The following is an 18,651-nucleotide window of genomic DNA, read 5'->3' on the forward strand; positions in this document are numbered from 1 at the left end:
TCACAGTTTCCAGCCATTCTCACTACAGCAGATTCAAATAATTAAATCTCCTTAAAGATTTCTCCTTGAAGTAATTGAAAACCAGAATGAGTAGGCAAATTTATACTAGCATTATGAATATCCTGCTTGTAACAACAAAATTTTCATCACCATATTCACAGTATTGGCAATATTGCATTCTGATATTCTACAAGCTGGATTTCTAGCTGAATGAGGTACATTCCAGAGCATTTCATTAATGCAGACATTTTATATTTTCACTCCCATAAAGCTTATCATTTAACCAATAAAGATAAGTGTGAAAGTAAGAAGGAACGGTAAAGCATCACTTAGGCAAAAAGATAGAAGTCAATGTCAATCCCCAGCAATTCAAAGAAAGAATGAAAAAAACTCAGTTTCACACCAGATTTTGAATTATTTGCTTATCATGCATTCTAGGGCAGGCAGCTAATCCCTTCCCCCAGTAATTCACATTGAAGTATTTGAATGAATAATATTAACATACACTCTGCATGTTTTCCCCTTTGAAATATTCCCTTTTTTTCCCCCCCCATATTTCACAGCTAAGAGCATAGAATACCACTTCCAATACATCTATGACTGGCAGACATGCAAATAGAATTAGATGCTATCAGCAAACACCTGACGACTCTGATCACGCCTCAACAATTTCTAAAGCTTTGATATTTCAAGCTACTCTCATAATGAATGATACACAAAACATATTTTGACCTTTTTGCCAAAACTGTTCCATCTTTACAATAGAGTACATACAGTTTTTGCATCAGATGATGCTGTACTGTAGAATCTCACTAGAAGAGGATTTGCCACTTTCATGGAAACAAGACCTCCATGCAATAACTCAGAATTGAGGGAAAACTACGATCTCTGCTGCCATGGAATGAATAGTAAACCTGGGCTTGACCAATACACATCACCATGAAAAGGACAGTGAGATGCAGTGGTTACTTTTGAAAGCCTACAAAGGCAATCACATCTCAACACAACATCATCTACGCTTCATAACATTTAAGGAAACTGAGTTCTATAGGCCCATATGGAGGCTCTTCTGTAACACTTTCAAATACATAACCAAGAAAGTAGAGCAAGAAAGCCTGTAGAAAAATCCTGCTGTGAGCGGCAAGGTCAGAACTGCAATTTGAGAACATTTCCGATCAATGTGGAGAAGATTATTCAATTCCAGTTTATAGATCAAAATTTCACTAATTTAAAATATTTTCTCTTCCAACATTTGCCCTTTTGCTAAGTTTATGAGCAAAATCATTTCTTTTGCCAGCCTTACTATAAATAATATATTTAACATCTTGATTTGTCATTAAGAATAATTAAAATTCAATTACAAATGAGTTAAAATATGGAATAGTACTTGTAGTTAATTTTCGTGGCATTTCATTAAAATGATTATTAAATATTTAACAATATGTTATTCTTCCCTCATTTGAATGAAATAAGTGAAAATTACATAAAGCATAAAGATGAGCAATTTTTAAAGTAAAACACAGGCACTTGATTTAAAAACAGCTCCCTCAAAACTCACTGTGTGATGAAACACTCATCGCAGCAAGAACTATACGCATATATTCTATTATAATAATCAAATAACAAGGAATCTAAAAGAACTGTTTAGCAGAAAAAAAGTAAGCCTTATTTGTCTGGCACAAGGTTCTCAGTGTTTTCCTGACTGCCTCATTCCCTCAGAGGTATTGTAGCAATAAAAGCACTGTCATGTCAAGCAGGTAATGTTCAACCTTCTCTACCAGACAAAAGCCTTTCAACACCCCATATATATATATATCACTCCTAAAATATTTCAGCCATTTTAAACAGGATCAGCACAGAAGGTGAATACGCTGGTACTGCAGAAAGAGAAGTGTCTCATCTTAGGCATCTTCAAGAAACAAACTTTTCTTTTTAAAAACACCTTGTGGAAATCAGTGCTGTAGTCATCCTATTTAATTTGGTAAATCTGATAAAAATGTTGAAAAAAAAAAATCTCATTGACAACTGAAGCCTACAAACTTTGCAGCACAACAGTGTAATTCAGAATGCCATGATAATCTCCTGATCGTACCAAAGCTTGTGACTTCAAAAGACATTTTCTGAAGAGGTTCTGGATTAACACCACTAACTCAGTCACAGCAGATATTCGCTGAAAAAATCACTTAGCACCAACTAAGAGAGTGGAGAGGAAACAGTAAGTTTCTGCATGTCCTAAAAGATGGTTTGGGTGAAGAGCAGAAGCAAGGACAGGTAGCCTGGGAGGAATACAGAGAAATTGTCCAAGCAGCCAGGAAAGTGAAAGCTCAGTAGAAATAAATCTGGCCAGGGATGTGGAAAGCAACGTGAAAAACTAAAAAGTAAATGTCAGTGCGATGAAAAGAAGAGCAGGGAGGTGAGCCCTCTTCAGAAGGGAGATCTGACTAGTCAGGACATGGAGAAGGCTGAGCTACTCAGCAAGTTTTTTTGCCTTGGTTTTCACCAGCAAATGCTCTAGCCACAGTGCAGTAAGCTAAAGCAGGGACTGGGGAAAAAAATGAAGAACTATCCACTGTAGAAGATCAGGTTTGAGACCACCTAAGGAAGTGGAAGGTGAACAAGTCCATGGAATCTGATGAGATGAATTCAAGGATCCCAAGGGTACGGCAGATGTCTTTGCCTATACTATTATCTCAAAGAGTGACAAAATTTTAATACATGAAGTTAACAAGGTAAAGTGCTGCTTGGAAGCAGTGCTTCTAATAATAGGAAAGTCAGAGAGTTTCAACTAGATAACTTTCCACAATAATCTATTCTGCTATACCAGCACATCTCAGGCCCAAAAGTGCTTATGAATCTTTCATTTATGCAGTCTCCTCTTTACTGACTGTCTCTTGAACATAACCTTTGCCACTCCATTAGCTTGCATGTTTAAAACAAATTTTCATGTGCAGATGTCTTAAGAATAATCTCTGGAATATCTACAACTCTATACAACAAATATAGCCAAGCACATCCAATTGGCTAATTCTTTTTTGAAGAGTTCTCTGCAATCCATTAAAAATGTTGTAATTATTTTCTAGAAGATGTCCCCAACTGCCTTTTTTTTCTTTTTAATTAAAAAAAAATAAAATAAATCAGAAATTATTGAAAGTACCAAATCTTTGAAGAATACCACAAGTACAAACAGATGAAGGAAGTGAAAGAGAAAAATTATTGAGATGAAATTTGGTGAATGTTTAACCACTTAGCAACAACCACAAACAGCTGACATATCAGAAATTAATACAAGTGATAAACAAAGCGATAGCTGATAATATATTGTTTTCTCATTTAATATTTTACCAAGACACATAACTGAATAGACCAGTTCTTTGGGAACTTGGAAGAACAGATGGTATGATGAAAATCAATATGCAAATTATAGCTTTTAGTGAACGAATATCACCTTGGGCTAAAGAAGTTAACAGACAAAGAGAGACCAGCAGACAAGACTGCCTGTGAATATGCTGTTCATATACTTATCTTATTATACCACATAAAGGTCAAAGACTGCAGGAAGAAAACCTCATTAGAAAGAAAGCACAAAGCAACTGATTTCTCTTTGAGCTTAATAATCTGGGGGAACAGTGATATCTATGTCTGTGGATCCGTATCTTGGCTCAGGACAAGTAGGTGGTGAATTGCTTAATCTAGCTCACAAGGCTACATTTGCAGAGCCTATGTTTCCTGTTATGACTTAGTACTATATTCAGAGACTTTGCCTGTTAAGATATTAAGATATCTTCCAAAATGAGTGCCAGGAACTGTGGGAGGAATAATATGGGTATGAAGGCAGATGTCAATATATTTATTAATTCAACCATCGTATACAGTTTCATCTAATCTAAAAGGTTTTTGGCCTTTACCTACTTCATGTATTCATAAAATTAAGATATAATTTTTTCACTGCTTTCAACAGTGTGTGTAAAGCCCTAGGAATTTTGAACAATCAATGCTGACATACTCCGAAATGTTCACATGTAGTTGAAATTAACATACCTGCCTTTGTCTGAAATATTTCTTTCAAATTATAATACGTAACATTTTATTAAACCAAAATGACTAGCTGTACTCTGAGACTATTTGATATGAACAGCAAACCTCTACAAATAAGTTTTTGTTAATTAACTGCAGCTGCAGATCTAGATAGTTTAAACTTCTCCTTTCACTGTGTACTACTCTGCTTGTTTAAAAAGATACAGATGGATGTATTTAAATGTAGCTACATGCTAGCAAGAACATTCTCTATATCATTCATTACACAGTACTGGCTCGCTAACAGCTTGGAATTATCTTTTTACATTACACAAGACTGTTTTTCTTATCCTTTTCAGTGTTTAATGAGTAAGAAACTTTATCAAATCCTGAGCTCAATCATGTTACTGAAGTTCAGGGGGGCTCTGTTCTTTCCACCATGCTAAGTTTCCCACAGTGAAGTGCAGCAAATTGAGCAACTCCAAGTCAAAATTTCAATCTGACTCCAACTCCTGAGCAGACAATAATCTCACAGTTCAACTAATCGTGCCCCCTATCTACATACTGTCTTCCCCAAATAAAGCCACAACAGTGCATTAACATTTTGCCACACTGAGACATACATAAATAGAGGACCTGGAATTGTTTGCTACAAAAAAAAAAATAAAATAAAATAAAATAAAATAAAATAAAATAAAATAAAATAAAATAAAATAAAATAAAATAAAATAAAATAATCTGCATTCTGATTCTGAATAACTTTTCCATATGTTTGCTCCTTACATTCAATTAATCCAATGCAAGAAAAGTAAAAATAAAAAAAATAAATAAAAAGGAATACAAAGAACCCTAAAAGAAAAAAGTTGCATCACATAACATGCAGTTTTAAAGACCTCTTGTTTCATATATAAGCAGTGATGAATGCATAGCAGCAGGACATTATCACAATCATTAGATTGGTTTGGTACTAGTATGGTTGGTATTTTCTTAAATGGAGCTGATCATCAGCTTGTGTTTTTTAAATATGTACACCCTCCAGCTTAACAGCCATTAAAAAAATCAAATATTAAACAGTCTAACCAAATTATGCATGCATAATTACTTCTAAAATCCGCTGCTTATATGTTGCTACATAACTAATTACAGTATACTTATGGTTTACAGTCAGTCGTGAACATTAGTGAAAAAGTCTATAGGATTAACTTTTAAAGTATTTACCTGTGTGTGAGCCTTCGGTGACTAATGCAAACAGCAGTTTGTTGATCCTGTGCAACACAGACCTTATGACGACTACATTTCATCTTTAAACATGGGTCTTTAGCCGGATCTAAAGCTAAAAACAATTTTAGAAAATTATTAACGATTATCTAGAAACAGGCACTTAAATAAAGAAAAGAAACACACTGCACACAAAACCCACCAAGTATGGGGGGAGGGTTGGCTTCTTGTTTTTACAGCTCACCGAAAGGAAAGGTTCTGATTTCCATCAGCATAAAATGCAGGACATTCAATAATAAGGTGAAAGAAAGTTGTATAAAGTTCCTTACCAAGGAAAACGGATCTTCACAAAACACGTGCATTCATGTATTTTTTCACATGTTACCACTGTTACTTATTTACAAAAACACGAAGTACCCCATCCAACTCTCTCCTGGTCAGCATTTGTAATGAAGGCAACTGCAATTAAAACACTCCTGATATTATAAATTGTTGAAGACTTAGGACTCCTGCGTAACCATTAAGTCATTCAAAGCCCTAACTTTGAAAAGGAAACACTTTTCAACTGGATTCTGCTGCCAACAGTTCTCCATTTCAGCGATGTCACTTCTGAACAGAATCAGGTTTGCGATTTTTAAAGCTCTGAATGTGTAATGTATCTGAAAACACTACGAACCGATATGCCAAAAAGCAACTTAAAAAGAAAACAGGCAAATAACACTTATCAGGAGAACGAACATCATTCAGATGTTGGCTGCCATGTCTCCCACATACGAAGTCTTTGTAAAAGCTGTACATCAGAATGGTAGAAAAAAAAGGTACTCAATCCTTTGTATGCCGTTGTGACTGTGAAATGAGTATCATGTACCTAGCAACATCACACTCTTGCATTAATTACCCTCAGTAGATCCTTATTGTTTATTAATTGTCACGCGCATGGACATACATCATTTTCAATGAGCTGACAATAATTCTCATACAGCAATCATACTGCTTATAAAACGTGCAATGTTCCCATTGTACAGATGGGGAATGAGCAATGAGCCCAAAGCCACACTGGGCATCAGTAAAAAACAGCATTAGAAGGCTGGTTCCCTCTTCCCATTCGTCTCATTCTAGAAAGATTTCTTCATTTTTGATGTTCAGTGTGTTTGATGAAACTAATCTCAAAATGACATTAGTACACATTGTTTCACATCAGGAGGGGTGCAAGATCTCAGCCATTTTTCTTGGCTTCCAACCTGTTGTTCCCAGTGAATAATCCTGGTTTCTTAAATTAGTACCTTTCAAACTAGTAATAAAACATACATATCACTGTCAGCAAATGATAATTTCATTGGCTGTTATTAAATTGTGTGAGAGAACATGAGCATCCTAGAAATCCAGGCAACAAAAGCAAAAATCATCAGCAAAAGTGATTATCAATTACTGTAACATTTGCAACCTATTCCAGATGACTCAGAAAACCAGATTCAAGTCCAGATAGTTCATGCATTGACCCTAATTTCATCTTTGAAGTTTCAAGTAAAGAGTTGTAAATCTGGACAGCGGAACTTCAAAACCTAATCTGTGTCAAGTAAACAGGACTCAAATTAGAATGCTATATCTGAATTCTATTTTGTGTTTGCAGAACGTGATTTTATTACGATCTTGTAAAAGACTGCTAACTATGAGAGTAAATCTGATAAACTCATTCTCTGGGCAATTTTGTGTCTTTATATGTGCATAGGCTTGGGCATCTTTGCATTTAATTCTTTTTCCTGATGGCTAGGAACCTCAATTTTTTGTTGTGCTTCTCTTGGCATACACATCCAGTAATAGCCCACTGTAATTAGAATTTTGTTGAAAAATAAAAACAAAGGTTTCCAAATGTCTTTCATGCTTTCACACCAGTGACAGTTGCAGGGAAAGAGCTATTTTTTTTGTTGGTAAATCAACCAATGTGGTTAAATATATGTAGGAAACAGAAATACATTACAGCTACATTTTGAAAGCACTTCCATTACAAGAAGCTGTCTAGATGGTCTAGTAACACACCCCCTAAAAACAAATTCACTTCTAGACTATTACCAACAATTGGCAGGGACATGGAAACACATTCTATATATATATTCTGCATTTGTAAAATGTAGATAATTTCAAATTAAAGTTGTTCACCTTCAGGTCCTTTCAAACAAGTGTCTTCTTACAATCTATGGAAATACATATGTACACATACAAATATCAGATTATATCAGACACATAACCAGAGAATAAATTAATACTTTATTTTGAAGAATACGTAATTAAGATGTTTAAATCTTTTTTCCTTAACTATTTTTCTCCTTGTGTGTATTTTTATACATCATTCCATTTTGAACAGAAATACATTTCTACATACATAGGTTGCTCAGAAATTAATGCTGCTGAAAATAACATTTGGTCTCTGTAAACTTTCAGCAAGTGTCGATGAATGCCAACGTGCTCCTTTTTCTTCCCCATGGGGAGGAATTCAATGACACAGCTTTGCTTCATACACGCTTCCACATCAAACATCGTTTTGTCAGACTGCCCCTGCGCTGCCATCCGTCTCACAGCAACAAAACAAACGAAACACTGGTGGGGAGCTTCAGCCCCTACGGCCATAGCACCGACATCCAGCTCAGGTGTCGTGGGCCAACATAAAATCACAGGCATTGCTTTCAGCCCTCATATTTTTCTAATGTTTCTTCATGACTTTTTACCTTTGAAACTCCGTCACACACCTCAAGTAGTTGCATAAATAAAACAGTGAAAGTCTTTCCCTCCCTCCCTCTTCTCCCCTCCCATTCCAGTCTGAAGCTTTTCATGCTCTGCAGGAACTAGACTCTCCTTACACCTCAAAGACATATCTGACTGACTCCTGTTTCCAGGGAAAGTATTATTGATACAATGTAAGTCTATAACTCAGACAAGCTAACTCAGGAAAGATGCAGAATTGAGTCTAATTCTTCACTGTACCTTCTGGTAAACACTGATCAAAAATGCCTGCATTACTCCCATTCTGAGCACGTAGTCTTTCATTGGCAACAAATCACACCGCTATCATTTTCTGCTACAACAGACACCTACAAACCAGATACTTTCATACTGGAAACCAGCCCACAAGAAGTCATTTCTCAGTGCCTATAATGTATCAGCTGACTTCCAAAGAAGTCAGATTCAACCAACTTCTAAAGACACAGGCCTGACCTTAGCTTTGTTAACTTGATAATACCCAACTCTATTTAGCTCATAATATACAGGAAAATAAAAGTGCTCGCCATGTGTTATTTAGGCCAGGCTGATGGGGCTGTGAGCAACCTGGTCTCTGCCTACAGCAGGAGGGTTGGAATTAGATGATTTTAAAGTGCCCTTCCAAACCATTCTATGATGTTATTTAACACGTATTTCCTTAAAGTAACACTAAATGCAGTCTTACTTAAATTTCAGTAAGTAGAAAAATGGATATCGGAGTTACTAAAAGAATTATTAAGTAAAAAAAAAAATGATTTGTACCATCTAATCTTTCTCTAAGAACTTGCATTATTAATTAAAAATAATTTGCATATTTGAAATGGAATTAGGCTCGCTTGGTGACTTTTTACAGACGGATACGGATTTGTTATCCTCACATCCTGAGGAAGCAATTAATACTCATAAAAATTGATTCAATTATTACTAATGGATCTATTTATTTATCATTCAGATTTGGAACAGCAATGCAGGAAAGCTTCTCATAATCTCTTCTTTAAGTCAATTTACAGCTAGCACTGCCAGAAACTGACATTAGCCAGATCATTTTTACTGGGAACACAAAAGAAAATCGAGTGAAAGCAAGACAACACAGTAATCCTCTTGACAGAAGCTCTGTGGTAGAAATCACAGTGAAGGACCAATATTTTGCAATCAGACATACGGAGCTTTCCATACCCAGCAAAAACAAATAGGGAAGACAAGTTAAAGGGCAGAGTTTTCACATTTGAATTCTATTTTCCCCCTCTAAAGTTCAAGATTCATTTCTGACGCGTAGAAAAACACCCTGCGCTTTCTGATCAACTACACTTGCCAAAACCTAAGACATGCTTTGAGCATCCATTGAGTGGTTTAATTCCTCTACTTTAAGAGGTAGGGGAGAAAACTGTAAATCAACTAGAACACCAATAATTAGTCACATGTCTAAGCTACAACCCTAGGCAAACAAACACCCAAACTGAGTTATTCATATTACCTGCTTTGATAAACTATCTAATTCTTGAAGAAACCTAATCAATGCTTTTACTTCAGGTAGAAGTGGTGGTCTGTGGGGACAGGACAAGGGGAAACAGACATAAATCAGAGCATAGGAAGTTCTGCACCAATACGTGAAATAACTTCTTCGTGATGAGGGTGATAGAGCAATGGAACAGGCTGCCCAGAGGTTGTGGATTCTCCTTCTCTGCAGATGTGTTCAAGACCCATCTGGACGCCTACCTGTGCAGCCACACTCCAAGAGAGATCCCAGTCTTGATATGCAATATACCTAAGAGTAAACATGTCTCCATGTGAAAAGGAACCACTGCACAGCTACCAGTCTGAGATTCACAAGTAAACATAAGAAAATAATAAGAAACAGTCTTCCTCAGTAACTCGATAGGAATGTTCTGGAAAGAAGAACCTTGAATTTTTGTTTCTTCTTCCTGGGATTGCATTGAGCATCGTACATTAGATAACATGAAAAGCAGAATGGGTAGCTATAGCTGAACCTTCAATGCAAAGAATCTTCCTATATATTTTTTTCCATCTGATCCAATGAATCTACAACTTCAGTAAGAAGAATAGAGAGAAGGTGTTTCTGTTGGTGGTTAAGTAATTAGGAGCTTAGATTAGAACCTCTGAAGGTTACAAATAGCTTAGAAGTTTCAGCTCATGAACAAATGATTCAATAAGTAGGTGGCTGCGCGTATGACGGTTGCATCCACTCAAGAAGCATCTTCTCGTTAGAGTGCTCAGGAAAACTCCAACCTAATTTAACAGGCTCAACTGTGTAAAGCCTTTCATCAGGAGTATGCTCAGGTGCACTACTGTTTCTGGCATTCTATACCACTAAGCTCAGTTTAGCACTGAGAATTGAGATGCTCTGAAGCATCTCTTTCTGAAGAAAGGCTTTAAAGACAAATCTTCCTCAGAAGAGACATACCAGACTAAAAGTTATGCAGGTTTGCAAAATAAAAATCAACCAGTTCCCTATACCATTTTCTCAGTATACTGCCCGTTTAAAAGTCCTGCTCTCTGCCTCTAGCAAGTCAGTGAAGCCTTCTGTCACATTTTCACTTCCACATAACCATTTTATGGGTCTGAATGGTTACCTGAATGCATGATCTAGCTGTGTTAAAATGAAATTTAAATCATACACTTTTAAAATTTGTTTTATGATTATTCAGGATTTGCTGGCACTATGGACTTTGCATCAGGACATAAAGCAGGGTGGCAGGAAAACAGGACTAAGTTGGCACTGCTATCGAAGGCAAGATTTCACTACAAGTTAGGTACTAAAAAGCTGTCACATAGCCTTTCTTAAAACAGCTAATTAAGAATTCAGACTCCATTCAATCATCTAATGGTTTGAGTCAAAAGGGACCTTTAAGATCATCTAGTTCTAACTCCCTTGTTATAGGCAGGGACATCTGAAATTGGGTACTGTTCACCAGACTGAAATGATGGCTCATATAAAGGAACACTGCCTTTTCAGGAGAACATTATGAATTAAAACAAAAACAAAAACAAACAAACAAAAAAAAAAACCACACCAAAAAACCAGAGGACTGAGAAACTGTTAAAAATATTTTGTGCTCATCTATTATTAAGACAAAAGTAGATATGTGATATAACTTAATTGAGAGTATGACAATTTGTCTTGAAAGTTATGGATATATATTTCTAGTTTTAAAATATCAGTAACTTTGCTACACACGCTGATGTTTCAGTTTTTGTAGCAAATATAACAAAGTTAGATCAACATAATTGTTGTCACAGTATTCAACTAATAGATCTCCATTAAAATCCCTCATGATTTCCCAGGGCTTGCAAATGAGCTAAATCAAACAATTTTATTGAACAAGATTCTAAATGGTTTCAATTCACTGTACGGAAATGTATTCACAAATTACACAGATGTATGTGCATGTATTTGCATATCCTTGGTTACCCAAATTGCTACAAAACTAGGTAGATGAAATAGCTAAAAGGTAAAGACAACCAAAAATACATGGTGGAAATTGCTTCAAAATCTCTTTCTGCTGTACTATTGTATACACAATACTTCTGCTGTAAATAGATAAACAATATAAACTAATCTGATAAAAGCCAAAAATTATTCAGTGAAATGGTCTGTAAGAAATGTTATGGTTGTTGCAAACAATCTTCAGGGTGTTCATCCTCCATGGAAATGTCATTTCAGGTTTCCTCCGTTACATGAAAATTCTCCACTGTTCCCACCAAATACTTCTGCTGAGCAAAGGAAAACATCCTCTGCACTTAAAAAAAAAGATATATACACCAGTGTTTTTGAGTATGAAACTTTACTCAATAACCACAGCCTCTAAGCTACTTATATCTGCAGTCTAAAAATGAAATGTACTATACAGTATGTTATATTTTTATCTGACGTAAGGGTAGAATATGAAGAAAATACGGTTTATTTATTTTGATAAAACATACGGTAAAGCTACTAAAAATATTCAACTTCAAATAGTCCAAAGAACACAAATCATACTAACCTCTTGTTTCTAAAATAACAGTAAGGATAAAATGCACCTTTTAGGAGCAACTCAATGTGATTAATAAAATACTTCAATTTTTTTCAAAGATAATACCTGTTCCATATTATTTTCTAAACCAGTGTTACATTTTTATACTCATGCAAATACTTATTTAAATAGGAGATACAGAATTGAAACATTTACTTAAATACATCTACATGCATATGTATATAACCAAAAGAGTTCAGTGGGAACAAGTACTCTTTGAATAAGTGTCAAATAATGTTTTAAGGACAGGTGCTGGTGGATTGAAATTCAGCTAATAATATTTCTCCCATCTTTTATGGTAATTTAAGACTTTGCAGCAACACAAATTGAATATCAGTGCACATTTTCAGAGCAAGAGGCCCTGGAATGCTTGGATACTTCCAATAATCAGTTATTAATATCCATAAAATTACACAGATCTGTCTATTTGAACAATTCTGACATCTTAAATCAGATTAACATATGAATGCCTTTCAATATATACCGAACTATAAAGGAATAAATCCCAACACCATTAAGGCAGCCATTTCATTATCATATGCAGACCTGTACTGATTCCTTTAACTACATCCTTTTCAACATCATAACATACTAACACTGAAACTTGGGCTCAGATTAAGGATGTGTTTTGCAAAAAACCGTGGAGACATATTATCCATACACCAGAAGTCTAGGAGAATATCAGAAAAGCTTAGGATGGCTTTTCCAAGTGTGATGCCTCTTACGTTATCATGTTGGTGCACGACACCAGAGGCAGATGATGATGTTATGGCAGTAGAGGCTGAACCGTCCCACCAGCATTTCATCCCATTTTGTTGCTGTGTGACAGGCTGCAGCAGAAGGGCAGTCTGACAGAGGCATTACTTTCAGAGCACCTATGAGTGTATGTACGAAAAGTACTATTTCCTAAAAAAATATACTGCTACCAAATTAATGAATGTTGGCTGAATATCATTTGCAAAGGATCCCAGTATACTGTTGCTTTGGATAAGAACACAGACATAGAACACAGCAAGTGATTAATGAGAAGACATTTGTATGATGAGTGGTGACACTGACAAGGAGGCACATGAGTACCAAAAACTTACACCAAAGCCTGAAAGACAAGGGTGGGGTTGAGAGAAAACAGATCAAACGTCTTTTAAAAATAACCGGCAACAATTTGAAAACACGCATAGAAAGCTGAATATTCCACCACTGCCCCTATTACATATGGGCAGCAGGGCTTTATGCAGTTTGAAAGTATTCATACTTCTTCATGACTAGGTTTTTCAATTACTAAATTCGACTTGTAATTTCGTTGTGTAAAACTGCTAAAACTTAAGGCATCAAAAAATAATAATAAAAAAAAAATCTGTAGAAGCACCAGTAGTTCCTATAATTCATTTTTTTTTCCCCACAGAAAATAGAAAGCAGAGTTGGAGTTCAGAGCTTCAATTTCAAGAAGACCTGCTTATTCAATGCTTTCACAGACTTATAGCAAGCTTCTGAAAAGTCAGATACTGACACAATACAATGAAAAGAAGCAAAAGCCAATGGAGAAGATTAGGAAACTATTTCTAACCTCAGAAAACCTGTCTGCCCATAACATGTTGACACACTGCCTGTATCATCTATCTCTATCATTACTATTTCAAACTGTGATGCAGCAGACTTTTAGTGAAATTGTTACTGCTCCTGTCTCAACGTAGTTTTTTATTGCAATTCCAGTCTCTTACTGTAAGTTTACATTTGAAAAAAAAAAATGTTTCTGCACTCAGGAGTTTCATGCTTTCACTTGGGAGAATACTTTTCTCATGGAATACTCTCACTTGATGGAGAGTAGCAGAAAGATGGAGAGTTGCACAGCTGTAAGAGAATCAAGGGGAAGCCCTTTGTGAAGATTTTGCCCCATGAACTGCAGGGCCTGCAACCTGCCCCAGCAGAGCACACAACTCCGCAGCCAGGCACTCATGATGTCTCATTCAAAAGATGGAAAAATCCCATCTACATGCCTGGTTCTTGAGGTGAAAAACAGAATTTATAGTTAGATCTTATTTGACTTCAAACTTTGTCAACTTTAAACTTTAGACAAGTGGAGTCTTGTTTACAGCGCAGTCCTGGAATAATACTTAGGAAGAAGCGAGTGCTGGTAGACTACAAAAACTTCTCATTATGACGGTCTCCCTGTCTCATGATACAAGTCTAAGAAATGTGCTGAGAATCACTGTCGTATTTCTTTTATTGGCAAACACAGGGAATCCTAAGAGACATGATTTCTTTAGCCATAAACATTACATTCACTCCTAAGCCACTGATTCCTTAGGTTCCCTCACTTACAAAGTACGAATGGCTCTTCCCACAAAACACCACACAGTCATTTTTCTCATCTAAAGAGAGAGAGCTTCAGATGTGCGAACATGTATATAGTAACTGTATATTTTGTTTTCTGTGTTTTGCTGTGTTTCCAAAAATCGCTTCCAAAAGTACAGGGAAGCGAATTCTGACAACATGGAGAACAAGATATTGACTGGGAAACCTTCTATCTTTCAGTACTATTCCCAGTTCTACTCAAGGGCACGATGTCATTTATGCACTCTCATAACCAAAACCAACCACCACCACCACACAAGCCACTGTTCATAAAGAATATCTGTGTGACAGAGTATAGGAAACTGTTAGAAACTGCAGATCTTTTAACATATAGCTCAGTTCAGCATAATTGCTAAATTCAGGCTAAGTGTTTCCTGCTGAGGTTAATTCACTGACAAAAATTGTAGGAGAACTATTATGTTATTAAAACTGAAAAGGTCTGCGCTGGCAGGTAAAAATACCTGATAATCTTTTTGCAAAAGATTGAAAAATTAAGACAAAACTGCTTATATATCAGAATTTTGGCATACCTATTATTATTAAAAACAGTGCCCAGCTAGCACTGCTTATTATTCAGTTGTAAATCAGGTAGTAAAATGTAGATAAAAGAATAAATCAGCACTTGCATTTTGTTCTTCAGTGTTAATTTTCAGTTAACAAGTTTATGAAAACAGAAATCTGAAATCTGTAGCCATGCTTTTGAAATATTCACCACCCAATATACAGTGCATTTTGCTAACAAAGTATAGAAAATAACCTTAACATGTCTTCTTAGTTGGCCTGTTGCTAAATTCAGGCAAGTATTCTACAAATGTTAGCATCAGGATTCCCAAAGAACTCAGAGTAACATAACAACCTGAGCATGTAGAAGCTTCCATCTTCAACATTTTCAGCAAAACCAACAGCCAGTTAGAAAAAAAAATAGTAGGTATGTGATAACTAAATAAATCACTAGCAAAATTTACAGTGCATTCTACTCAGTGTCTTCTGATCAATGGCACTGCTACCATTAAATCATTAATCAAAGTATTATTTATTACTGTTCTTACACAAAAAGCAAATCCACACACCACACCTCCCTGTCAAAAGCCAAAGAAGAAGAAAAAAGCCCAAAGGTACTTTCTAGTGAAGTGAAAAGCCTGCTTCTGAGATGAATGTCCTTCAATGAAAAGGAGTCATTGATCAAGAGAAAGCAAATCTTTCTTTGAGGAGTCGGAGGACCAAAATCAAGAACCTTCCTAATGTATTAGCATACAGTGAAGAGAGAACTACAGTTTGTGAAATCAGCACTATCTGTCTGCCACAGATCTGAACTAAAAACTTATAAATTTCCACCAATCCAGACAAAAATCACCACAATTCAGAAAGCAGTGATAAATAACACAAACCTGTCCTCCCTTCCTCTCTTACCTCTCCCACACAGGCCGTCAAAACAAGCCTGCTATATTCAAATAGTAAACCTGAATTGAAGTGACAAATTCAAAGTGACAAACCTGGTGGGAAGTCCTACTGTAAGAGACATGGTCATAATTTATCAAACAAGTAAAAAAAAAAAAAAAAATTGAAAAATGCCAATAAAAGATCAAAACTATTCAACAAGTCAAACAATACATTTTCAGGGTTTTATTTTTCCACACCATATTGGCACTAGCTAAGACAATCTCAACAGAAGAGTACTGCCATCCAATTAGAATCTGACAAGCAAAGTCTGTCCAGTAATAACATTCTCTCTTGTTCTCATACAGTCAAAATTTAACTTCCTTTTTTAAGTCACCTTGTGGAAAGCCAGCTTTGGGCTTCATTTCCTTACTAAGGTAGTTAGCTACTGGGCAATGCTACGACCACTTGTACTAGAATTTAATTAAACATGGATGAAGAGTACTTACAGTTTGTTACTATGCCATTTCTTTACAATACCTGCTATTACATATCATAGCTGTAGTTCTTCTCATTTTAGAAAGGCTTCAAAGTTTTTCAGTTGTTTTGATTTTACTGTTGGCTTCTTGGTTTTAAAGGGACACAGAGCAGGCTAGGAAAATCCAGGTAATGAAGAAGTGGCTGAGAGGCTGGTACCACCACAGGAACTTTGGGTTTTTGATCACAGGACAATTTATTGGCACTGGTCTAATGGCTGCAGACAGGCATCATTTGTCTCTAAGAGAGAAACAGATCCTAGTTCTAAGAGCTAACAGCGCACATTGAAAGAGCTTTAAACAAGATAGGAAGGGGGAAAGGGATACAATGAGGCTCACTAGAGTTGAGAAAGTAGATCCAACAGGGGAAGAGAGTCAAGATGGCCAGAGGAGGGCTTAGGATTGCTGTCATACCAGGAGATTACAGGGAAAAACCTCTCAACTGTCCTGTGGGATCTTGCAGAGACTCCTCAGAGGAAGTAATGTTGCCAACCCCTCATCTGAAATCTTCTCTTGTTCCTCTAGGAAGCAGCAGGGGAAAATCTCAGGCTCCTCCCAGGGGTTTGAGGGAGGCGGCATGTCAGAAAGCCCAGCTGAAGTGTCTTTACACTAATGTATGCAGCATGGGAAATAAGCAGGATGAGTTGGACACCACGACGTGCTTGGAAAATTACTATCATGGAAGCATGGTATGACTACTCCTGTAACTGGAATACCACTGTAGAGGGATACTGCCTTTTTAGAAAGGATAGGCTAGGTAAGAAAGGTGGGGGAGTTGCCCTTTGTGTTACAAGAGTGGATAGAATGTGAGGAGCTCCCCGTGAAAAATGGTGAGGAGCAGGTAGAGAGCCTGTGGGTTAGAATTAGGGATAGGACTAATAAAGGGCACCTGATCAAGGTGAGCTTGCTGACAAGGCCTTCTTCCTTCAGCTGCAGGATGGATCCCACTTCCAGGTACTTGTCCTGATGGGGAGATTTAAACCACCCAGATACCTACTGGGAAAACCACGTAGCAAGTTGCAATAAATCCAGGAGATTACTGAGTCCATGGATGGTAACTTTCTGGTTCAAGTACTGGATAGACTGACCAGAGGTGAAGTGCTGCTGGATCTAGTACTCACTAATGCAGAGGAGATCATTAAAGGCATTAAGATTGGAGGCAGCCTAGGCTACATCAACTATGCCCTCGCTGAGTTTGTGATCTCAGGGAACGTGGGCCTGGGAAAGAGTGGGGTCAGGACCCTGAACTTTGGGAGAGTGAACTTTAGTGTGCTGAAGGAATTGCTGGATGAAATCTCCTGGGAAGCTGTCCTTAGAGACAAAGGAGAGGGAGAACGTTGGCCACTCTTTATAGATGCCTTTTTGAGAGCACTCTGTTCCTCTGAATAAGAAAGCAGGCAGGGGAGGCAGGAAACCAGTATGGCTTGGCAAAGATCTGCGTCAGGCTGAGGGAAAAGAAAGAGTTGTACTGGCTATGGGAACAAGGGCATGCCACCTGGGGAGAATACAGGGATGCTTTCCAGACTTGCAGAGAGAGGATTAGGAAAGCCAAGGTGAAGATGGAACTGAACTTGGCTAGGGATGTTAAAAACAACAAGAAGGGATTCTATAGGTACGTTGGGCAGAAGAGGCAGAGAGCGTACCTCCTTTGGTAAATGAGAAGGGAGAACTGGCTACGACAGATATGGAGAAGGCTGAGGTACTAAATGAGTTTTTTTGCCTCAGTCTTCACTAGCAGCCAGGATTCTCATATATGTCTCATGTCCCTGAACCTCACATCCCTAGGCCTGTAGGTCGGAACTGGGGGAGTAAATCCCCTCTGCTGTAAGGGCAGAGCAAGTCCAAGACTGCCTCATGAGACTGAGTGTATACAAGTCTATGGGTCTGGATGACATACATCATCCCAGGGTCCTAAAGGAGCTGGCCGATGTGGTTGCTGAGCTGCTCTCCATTGTATTTGAAAAGTCATAGCTGTTGGGTGAAGTTCCTGGGACAAAAAAAAAAAAAAAAGAAAAAAAAAGGTAACATCACTCCCATTGACAAGAAAGGAGGATCCAGATAACTACAGGCTGGGGAGCCTCACCACGGGTGATCTCAGACAGCCAGCATGGTTTTACCAAGGGAAGGTCATGCCTGACCAGTCTGGTGGACTTCTATGGTAAAGTGATGAAATCAGTGGACAAAGGGAAGGCAACTGATGTCATCTACCTGGACTTGTGCAAGGCACTTTACATGGTCTCCCACCACATCCTTATCTCCAAATTGGAGAGGTACAGATCTGAGGGGTGGACTATTCAGTGGATAAGGAATTGGTTGGAAGGCTGTAGACAGAGGGTTGTGGTGAATGGCACTATGTCCAGATGGAGGCC

General features: G+C 37.2%; 1 protein-coding gene across 1 annotated transcript in view; it reads right to left on the bottom strand.

Moving 5' to 3' along the window:
* SPOCK3 (SPARC (osteonectin), cwcv and kazal like domains proteoglycan 3) overlaps nt 1-18,651 on the bottom strand; it is a 156,711-nt gene that overhangs the window by 79,721 nt on the left and 58,339 nt on the right. The window contains exon 4 of the mRNA XM_085222043.1: nt 5,233-5,347. Within this exon, the coding sequence (XP_085078169.1) occupies nt 5,233-5,347 (115 nt within the window). The remainder of the gene's footprint in view (nt 1-5,232; nt 5,348-18,651) is intronic.

Source organism: Meleagris gallopavo, chromosome 4 (genome assembly GCF_905368555.1).
Source record: "Meleagris gallopavo chromosome 4, MGAL_WU_HG_1.1, whole genome shotgun sequence".
Classification (NCBI taxonomy): domain Eukaryota; kingdom Metazoa; phylum Chordata; class Aves; order Galliformes; family Phasianidae; genus Meleagris; species Meleagris gallopavo.